The following is a 10411-nucleotide window of genomic DNA, read 5'->3' as shown; positions in this document are numbered from 1 at the left end:
TACCACACAGATTTGCCTGACTATCCGTGAGCACTGTTAGCCCTGGCTCCGCTCCGTTTGTTCCGCCACTATTTCATGCCACTGAATCATATGAGAAGATTAAACGTTGTCTGCGGAGGAGAGAAATTCCAGAGAGGAAGATTCGTTTTTTACGTCTCTATTTGCTGAAAGAATGATCCAGGGGAGAGGAATTCAAAGCCGGGGTTGTCTCGAGTCCCGATTCATTGTCAGACTAACAGAGGAGACGGGGGCATTGAAGCCGGCCCTTTAGTCAACGTCTAAAGCCGGCCTCGGTCATTTAAAATTCAAATACACATCTCGAGTGTCCAGCAAAACGAACAGTGTTTCGGCTGTGCAAATACCGCTTGCAAGGAGCCTTAACATTCTGGTGTGTAGCGTATGTGTGAACTGACACATACGAGGTTCCTACACCTGAGCAAACAGCGAGAGGGGGCTGGGAAAAGAAAAGTGGAAGTTATCCTCTCTTCCACGAGTGCCTCGTTTTATTCGTCGTATCAGAATGACAATGCGGCGCCTTTATTGGATTTTAATTAGTCGGCACGGACTGTGGAAAGCATTCACCGACCAAACAGGGAGGGTCCTTTAGACTGCAGCGCCCGCATCAACCTTGAAGCTTGCAACCAGAATCCACTAGTTAAATGTGTAGGAAGGAACTGCATATGCTGGTTTAAACCGAAGATGGACGCAAAATACTGGAGTAACTCAGTGCGACAGGCAGCATCTCTGGAGAGAAATGAATGGGAAACGTCACAAATTCCTTCTCTCCAGAGATGCTGCCTGCCCCGCTGAGTTACTCCAGCATTTTGTGTCTACCACCAGTTAAAATGCAGACTGTCGCATCTGGAGTCGTGCCCATAGCACCCTCTGCTCCCCACACAAACACGAACACTTCGGAGTGTTTACTTGCTGTGACCAGCCCATTAAACTGAAATCCCCCCCCCCCCCCCCCCACCCGTTCGGTTCTATTAAACAGAGGCGAGAAAGTCGTTAACAGATCAATAAAATCTAATTTGCGGCTCTTTTTCGCCAATTATAATGCGATTTCCTGAGAAGTAGACGGACGACTTGTTTGCAAACGCGCTTGCTACGTGTAATTGGACGAGTTAATTTTTTTAAAGTAGAAATTGCTTCATTTTAATATTGTGATCCTTGATTTGACCTCCTCGCCAAAAGCCTGGACCACATCAGGCTCGCGAGACAGCTCAAAATTCATCCGATCATCCGATTCTGCCCCATCCTCCAATGCAAAAATATTCAATTTCCCTCAGAAAGCTCCCTTAGAACGAGATTGATACTACATTTCAAAAAGAAAGCAGACAAGTCCAATGTTTAGACATAGATAGGGTCGAGGCAGTCAATAAGGAGTCTCAGGGCTAAGGGAATCAAGGGATATGGGGAGAGGGCAGGAACGGGGTACTCTTTTTGGATGATCAGCCATGATCATATTGAATGGCGGTGCTGGCTCGAAGGGCCGAATGACCTACTCCTGCACCTATTTTCTATGTTTTTATGTAATACCTTTTCCCCAGGGTGGAAATGTCGAAGACAGAGAGCATAGCTTTAAGTTGAGAGGAGCAAGGTTTAAAGGAAATGTGCGGGGCAAGTTTTTTTACATGTGTGCCTGGAACACGCTGCCAGGGGCAGATACGAGAGCGACGTTTAAGAGGTTCGTAGATTGGTACACGGGTATGTTGGGAATGGAGAGATATGGGTCAGATGCAGGCAGAGGAGATTAGTTTAATTTGACTTCATGATGGGTACAGACATTGTGGGCCGACTTGTCTGTTCCTGTGCTGTACTGTTCTTTGTGTAGGAAGGAACTGTAGATACTCGGTTACACCAAAGATAGACACAGAATGCTGGAGTCACTCCGTTGACCCGGCAGCATCTCTGGAGAAAAGGAAGAGGTGAAGTTTCAGATAGAGACCCTCCTTCTCCAGAGATGTTGCCTGACGCACTGAGTTACTCCACCAGCACTCTGTGTCTATCTGTAGCTATCTATGTTCAATGTTGTGTTTAAAGTTCAAATATAATTTGCAGTTTTGGAAGTGGAATAATTTAAGAGGGATTGGTTAGAACTGGAAATGTCCCAAAATCATGTTTATTCATTGCTGATCATTCACTTTCCTCATAGATGGTTATTTGATTCTTTCTTTGTATGTCCCAGTTCCCCATGTACCTCTCTGTCTGTGTGCTTAGCTATCAACCACTATACCTAACTCTTATCTCTGCACCTATATATTTATCATCTCTATTTGTATATATCTCTTTTTGTATTCAAGAATCTGGGTGTCCACAATTTAGAAGGAATGTTTGTGTTTATGACAGAGCAGTGTATGTGGAGTTAATGGATAGGTGACATTTTGGGCCAGGACCCTTCTTCAGTACAAAATCATATAGATATGTACAAAATCATGAGCAGAATAAATCTGCTACGCACACAGAGCCGTTTGCCCAGTGTAGGGGAATCGAGAACCAGAGGTTTAAGGTGAGGGGGGGAAAGATTTAATAGGAACCTGAGGGGTAACCTTTTCACACAGAAGGTGGTGGGTGTATAAAACGAGCTGCTGGAAGAGGAAGCTGAGGCAGGTACTATCGCAAAGTTTAGGAAACATTTGGACAGGTACATGGATAGGGCAGGTTTAGAGGTATATGGGCCAAATGCAGGCAGGTGGGACTAGTGTAGATGGGACATGTTGGTCAGTGTGGGCAAGTTGGGCCGAATGGCCTGTTTCCACATTATGACTCTATGACTCCATATCTCTAAAGCTAGCATCATTCTATCTGTTAATCTAGTCACAACAGCTACATCAATTTTTAACTTTTTATGCTCGAGCAAAACACATATTGCTGGAGGGTCTCGGTGGGATAGGCAACATCTGGGAAGGGAATGGGCAGAAGACATTTTGGGTCAGGACACTTCTTGAGATGTTATAATGTCCATTCCCTCCAGAAACTCCCTGGCCCTCTGCATTCCTCCTGCACTTTTCTGACCCAAAACATCGTCTGTTCATTCCCTCAACAGATGCTACATGACCTGTTGAGTTCCTCGAGCACTTTGTGTTTTGCTCATGTATCCCACATCTGCAGTTCCTTGTGTGTCTATCTTTCTATTCTATTTGGCACATTGTATAGCAATGGGTGACAAAGAGAACTAAATGCTCGTCAAAATGTCCAAAGCCTTTCCTAATGTTAAGTCTAATGGGTGACATAGAGAAGTAAGTTTTTAATATTAATATTTAATTTCAGCCCCTCCCCCCCAATTCCTATTCCTATTAGGGGATTCAGAAAAAATCTTTCTCCAAGAAACTTTAGGACTGTAGAGGAAATATGTGGGAAGGAACTGCAGATGCTGGTTTAAACCAAAAACAGACACAATATGCAGCAGGACAGGTAGCAACTATGGAGAGAAGGATTGGGTGACGTTTCGGGTTGAGATGAGTTGTCACCCATTCCTTCTCTCCAGAGATGCAGCCTGTCCTCATTCATATCCATCAGAATAATAAGACCCAATCCAAAACATCACCAATGGATGTTCTCCAGAGATGTTGCCTGACCTGTTGAGTTACTCCAGCATTTTGTGTCTTTTTATTGGGACTGAAGAATTGAAACCACAGGAGAGGTTCAGGTGAATAGTCGAGATCTAATTAAGGGGAAACTGGATAATCATCCGGAGGGAGAGGGGAATGGAGGATTACCCTGAGGGAAACAAAAACACAAAGTGCTGGAGTAACTCAACGGGTCAGGCAACATCTCTGGAGAACATGCATTGGTGATGTTTCGGCTTGGGTCTTATTATTCTGATGGATATGAATGAGGAAAGATGGAAAGAAGTTGGAACGGTGCACAAATGCTGACATGCTCTAGTTGGGCTGAATATCCTCGGCTGATCTTTCACATGACAAGGGATGGTAGGGACGACGTCATTTGCTTGCTTCGTGTCCCAAATGGTCATGGACACTGAATAATAACAGCCTACTAAATAAACTAACGGCAAAATAAAAATGTTTTATTTAAATTAGTAACTATCCTTAAATTCAGTGTATAATTTGGACCTGTACGTTTTGACTGTGTCTGCAGTTAACTTAGAATATCTTGCCCTTTGTCTGACCCTGCCTAGTCATGCTGAGTAGTATCCTATTATCAGTGTCACATGCTTCTTTTTAAGTCTTACACTTTTTAGATTGAAACAAAAATAAACTCAGTTATACCGCTGCTTGACAAGGGACAGCTTGTAGAATTCATTGCCACAGATGGCTGTGGAGGCCAAGTCATTGGGTATTTGTAAGGCAGAGATTGACAGATTCTTGATTGGTAAGGGCTTCAGGGGTTATGGGGAGAAGGCAGGATAATGGGGTTGAGAGAAAGATAGGACAGCCATGATTGAATGGCGGAGTAGTCTCGATGGGCCGAATGGCCTAATCCTGCTGCTATGACTTAGTAACGTGAAGCGCTCTACAGTGAGTGAAACTTCCAAGGCCCAGTACAACAATGATTAAAAAGACTGAAGTAAATAATAAAAGACTAATGGAATGTTAGCTTTCTTGTTAAACGGGCTGGGAGACAAGGAGGTGGAAGTGCTGGTGTATTAGCTCAGTGTGAGTTGGGCCGAAGGGCGTTTCCATGCTGCATGACTCCATAAGTCTAACCTGCATTTTGAGGCTGCTTACTCAGGAAGGATGTAGTGGTGTTGGACGAGATGCAATGCCAGCCCTGTACGTTTGCCAATGTGTTTAGTTTCCTTTACTATCTGGGTGGATGGGAATAGATCGGGTAAACACACAGAGCCTCGTGTTCAGAATAGGGAATCGAAAACCAGAGGACTTACGTTTAAGGTGACGGGGGAAAGCATTAATAGAAACCTGAGGGGTAACCTTTTCACAAAATGAATGGTGGATGTATGGAACGAGCTGCCGGAGAAGGTAGTCGAGGCAGGCACTTTAGCAATATTCAAGACACCTTTAGACAAGTACTTGGATAGGTCAGGTTTAGAGTGATATGGGCTAAACACAGGCACGTAGGACTAATGTAGATGGGACATGGTGGCCAGTGTGGGCAAGTTGGGCTAAAGGGCCTGTTTTCATGACTCTATGACTCTATGTCATAGCAATGTGTAACAAAGGGAACAAATTGCATGTCAAAATGTCTATTGCCTTTCCCGAGTTTCCTAACTAGGTACCAGAGTGACATTTGAATTAAAGGAGCTAAATTAGTTTGGAACTAAATGGCTTTAGGTATGGACATCTGAATGTAGATTTATTCTGGGTGTTTAGAAATGTGTAAGATGATGTGTTATTGATAGTATTCATGGTAGTGATGTTCAGGGCAGGGAGCTATAAGTATAGGTACATAACCTTAAAGTTAGAGCTAAAGCATATGGATGCTGGAACATAGTACATAGAACAATACAGTACAGGCCCAGGCCCAGGCCCTTCATGTCTACATTGACCATGAACCTAATCTAGATTAACCCTAGGGTAGATTTGAGGAACTGCTGATCCTGGTTTACAAAAAAAAAGACAAAATGATGGAGTAACTCAGTGAGTCAGGCAGCATCTCTGGAGAACACGGATAGGTCCCATTTCGGGTTGGGACCTTTTTTCAGCTGAAAAAGGGTCCTGACCTGAAACGTCACCTCTCCGTGCTCAACAGAGATGCTACCTGACCCGCTGAGTTTCTCCAGCACTTTGTGTCCTTTTTTTAGACTAATCACATCTGCCTGCATATGGTCTGTATCCCTCTATTCATGCCTGTTCCCAAGTCTCTAAAGATCTCCTAAACCTGGCGGTATGTTTCAGGCACCTATGGCTTTTTGCCCAAGAAACACTTTCACACATTTGCTTTAAATGTTTCCCCTCACCTTCAAACTATGCTCCCTAGCATTTGATATTTTTTACATGGAAAAGAATATCAACGCCTCATAATCTTACATTTCTATCAGGTTATCAACTAAACATCCCCCCCCCCCCCCCGCCCCCTCCACCCCACCCCCTCACTTCCCTTCTTCAAAGCATCAATATCCAAAGAAAACAATCAAAGCTTATCCAACTTCTCCATATAGCTAATACAATGTAGTGCAGATGTCAAGAAGTATTTCGTCACAAACATAGACACAGAGTGCTGGAGTAACTCAGCAGGTCAGGCAGCAGATCTGGAGATTAAGATGGGTGACTTTCGTGTCGGGGCCCTTCTTCAGAGTGAGAAACAGACAGTCTGAAGAAGGGACCCAACCCGAAACGTCAACCATACTTTTTCTCCAGAGATGCTGCCTGACCCATTGAGTTACTCCAGCACTTTGTATCTATCTTTGATATAAACTAACACCTGCAGTTCTTTGTTTCTAGTATTTTAAAACAGGTCAGTATAACCCCCCTGCATCATCCTCTCTGGAGTTGTTGAGACCAGGTCTAATAAAAATTACAGACTGATTTAGATACAGCTTTGTCTAACAGATACAATAGAAGCTTTAGACCTGAGGTAAATGAATAGCATTGAGGTGCAGATGGAACAGGCTTGCAGGGCTGAGGATTTGCAAGGAATGGAGCGATATGGATCGCGTGCAGGTAGAGGAGATGCGTTTATCTTATCATTATGTACAGTATGAAGGGCCCGTTCCTCTGCTGTGTGTTCTGTGTTCTTCTCTTCGTAGTAAAGCACAGTTTTAGCAGAGGGTTGTGTTTCTGGAGGTGGGTGATTTCACTTCTCTGGGCACCAGAAGCTGATTAAAGCCAGCATGGTGTGGTGAGGAGTGGCTAATAGCTTTACTGCACAAAACTCACACAGTGGATGTTGTATTTAAAGATCTTCAGGGAATCCAGCAACACAGAGGTAGTGCAGGAAATTGGAGCCAAGGTGAAAGATCAGCCATGATCTTATGGAGTGGGGAGCAGGCAAAATGGCCAAAAGGCCTCCCCAAGTTCTGTTTTGTAATAATCTCATTGCTGTTTTGAATTGGGGTATTCAATACCACCAGCAGGGGAAAGATTTAATAGGAACCCACGACAATAGACAATAGGTGCAGGAGGAGGCCATTCAGCCTTTCGAGCCAGCACCGCCATTCAATGTGATCATGGCTGATCATTCTCAATCAGTACCCCGTTCCTGCCTTCTCCCCATACCCCCTGACTCCGCTATCCTTAAGAGCTCTATCTAGCTCTCTCTTGAATGCATTTGGAGAATTGGCCTCCACTGCCTTCTGAGGCAGTGAGTTCCACGGGTCAACTATTTTACACAAAGGGTGGTATGTATACAGTACGAGCTGCCAGAGAGGAGGTAGTTGAGGTAAGTACAATTACAACGTTTAAAAAACATTTAATCAGGGCATAGATAGGTTACTTTTGGAGGGATATGGGTCAAACACAGGCAGGTGGAACTAGTGTAGATGGGGCATGTTGGGCCGAAGGGCCTGTTTCGACGCTGAATGACATCTATGATCAGAAAACTGACAGAAAAGTGGCACCCCAGCAATGCTCATTGCTTCCGAACTGTGTGCAGTTCTGGTCGGCACATTACAGGAAATATGCGGAGGCTTTGGAGAGGCTGGAGAAGAGGTTTACCAGAATGCTGCCTGGATTAGAGGCATTAGTTCTACAGCGAGATTAGACAGGTTTAGATTGTTCTTTCTGTTATGCCGAAGGTTGAGGGGAGACCTGATGGAAGTATATAAAATCATGAGAGGCATAGAAAGGGCAGGCAGACAAAACCTTCTATGCCAGGGTGGAAATGGCAAAGACTAGAGGATACAGCTTTAAGGTGAAAGGGACAAAGTTTGAAGGGTATGTGTGGGGCAGGATTTTTACAAAGAACATCGTGGGTGCCAGGAGGTAGATAAGACTTTTAGAGAGACACATGGATATGCAGAGAATGGAGGGATATGGATCACGTGCAGGCAGGGGAAATTAGTTTCCCTTGGCATCTGAACTGTGTGTACTTTTGGTTGCTCCATTACAGGAAGGCTGTGGTGGCATTGGAGAGAATGCGGAAGAGGTTCACCAGACTCCTGTCTGGATTAGCGTTGTGGGCCAAAGGGTGCTGTGTGGTTCATAGTCATAGAGTCATACAGCATGGAAACAGGACCTTCAACCCAACTTGCCCACACAACACTAGTCCCACCTGCCTGTGTTTGCCCCAAATCCCTCTAAACCTATCCTATCAATATACCTATCTAAATGTTTCTTAAATGTTGTGATAGTACCTACCTCAACTACTTCCTCCGGCAACTCATTACATATACCTACCACTGTTTGTGTAAAAAGGTAGCCCCTCATGTTCCTATTAAATCTTCCCCCCATCACCTTAAACATATGTCCCCTGGTTCTTGATTTCCCAACTCTGGGTAAAAGACTCTGTACATTTGCCCTATCTATTCCTCTCATGACCTTATACATCTTTATAAGATCACCCCTCAACTTCCTGCCCTCCAAGGAAAAGAGTCCTAGCCTGCTCAACTTCTCCAAATAGCTCAGTATCCTCCACACCCTTTTTAGCTTAATATGATCTTTCTTATAACGGGGTGAGTAAAATTGAACACAATATTTTAAATGTGGCCTCACCAACATCCTGCACAACTGCAACATTGCTAACTCCTAATTTCTATGCTCAATACTCTGCCTGATGGAGTCCAATGTGCCTTATTGACCACCCTATCTACTGTGATGCAACTTTCAGGGAAATATGTACCTGCACTCCGAGATCCCACTGCTCTACAACACGCCCCAGAGCCCTGACATTCACTGTGCATTGTATTATATCTGCTCGTTCCATCACCAACATGTCCCTGTTCCTCTTTTCCAACAGAGAACTCAGTGGCTGCTAAATCTGGAGGCTGTTTCCCTGCCTCAGCGAGAGTCAGTCTGGAGAACGGCGACACCAAGCAAGTCAAGGACCTGACGCCGGGAGACCGGGTACTGGCGGCGGACGAGCGGGGCAACCTCCTCTACAGTGACTTCGTCATGTTCTTGGACAGAGCCCAGGAGGTGGACAAAGTCTTCTACGTGATCGAGACGCGAGAACCTCGCCGCAAACTCGCTCTCACGGCGGCCCATTTACTTTTCGTCGGCCACGCTACGAACGAGGGACAACTCGGACTGAAGGCAACTTTCGCCAGCAACGTGAGGTCGGGGCAGTTGGTGTACATCACGGACGGGGGCAGTCACCGGCTCCGGCCCGCCAGGGTCGACAAGGTTTACCTGGAGGAGATGACGGGTGCTTACGCCCCGCTGACTATGCAGGGCACCGTGGTGATCGAACAGGTCCTCACCTCTTGCTATGCCGTGATAGAGGAACACTCGCTGGCCCACTGGGCTTTCGCCCCTGTACGGATGAGGTACACGGCCAGATCTTTATTCCTGCCCAGCGACCCACCAGCGGTCAACTGTACTGTCCAAGAAGATGGGGTTCACTGGTACTCCAGCGCTCTCTATCAAATAGGCAGGTGGGTTCTGAATGGCGCGTCCATCCATCCTTTGGGAATGGCGTTGGACTCCAGCTGAAATTGTTCACACGAGGCCAGACTTTCACAAACAGACCCGCTCAAGTCAAATAAAACAAAGCCGAGTTTCGACACGAAGACCCCCGGAAGATTTCCATGGGGATATTTATTTCGTTTTTGCTTTATTTTACTTCCCTTGTTTCTCTCGCCTTTTGTTTATATCGTCTTCTTGTTTAACGGAAAAGAAACTGGAAAGCCTTAAAACTGCGTCAATAATTTATTCCTAGGTGACCCTACCAGAACAGAGACTATTTTGTGTGGTCAGTCAAGGAGCAGAATATATTTTTCTATCTGTTTTTTGTCCCGTGCAGCATTCTACAAACGTTTGCAACGAATTATCTTGTTGATGTTTTTTGTAATATCTTCTTCCCGCTCTCACCTTTTTTTTAAAATTTCTCTCGTCTTTTGGACAAAGCTACACTTCGTTTGGGGGGGGTCCACAAATTATATTTTTATACACAGAATTGTAAATTAGATTTTGGAGACATCATTACTTAACTGAATCACATTTCGTTATTTGAAATAGTGTAAAATACGAGAATATATTATTTTAATTTAAAGTCTAGACGCAAAAAAAATATAACGTTTTGACCATCCCATCTGCGATGTATCGTTTGATATTAAACGTGCTATTTTGTAAACAGGATGTGCTTCAGATAAAGTAGGCGTGTTCAGCGAACATATGTCCCTCCATCTAACAGTGTCGCCCTTGACATCTCCACCTGGGACTGAATTTTATTCATAAGAAATTATTTTTTAAAAGTGACAAACCTTGATGATCAATAATCATATTCTAATGAAAGTAGTAGTTTGTACAAAGTTTTTTTTGCATACGAATTAAAATTCGACAAAAAAGCTGTAAATTTACTAAACCGTATTATTTGCATATTTTGTAATAGT

General features: G+C 44.4%; 1 protein-coding gene across 1 annotated transcript in view; it reads left to right on the top strand.

The window, feature by feature from the left end:
- The window catches only part of shha (sonic hedgehog signaling molecule a), a 17248-nt gene extending 7564 nt beyond the window's left edge, over positions 1 to 9684 (top strand). The window contains 1 exon segment of the mRNA XM_078429406.1: positions 8818 to 9684. Coding sequence (XP_078285532.1) covers positions 8818 to 9512 — 695 coding nt within the window. The 3' untranslated portion in view covers positions 9513 to 9684.
- Positions 9685 to 10411: the final 727 nt, after the last annotated feature.

Source organism: Rhinoraja longicauda, chromosome 2 (genome assembly GCF_053455715.1).
Source record: "Rhinoraja longicauda isolate Sanriku21f chromosome 2, sRhiLon1.1, whole genome shotgun sequence".
Taxonomy (NCBI): Eukaryota; Metazoa; Chordata; class Chondrichthyes; order Rajiformes; family Arhynchobatidae; genus Rhinoraja; species Rhinoraja longicauda.
This window is presented reverse-complemented; position numbering and strand designations above follow the sequence as displayed.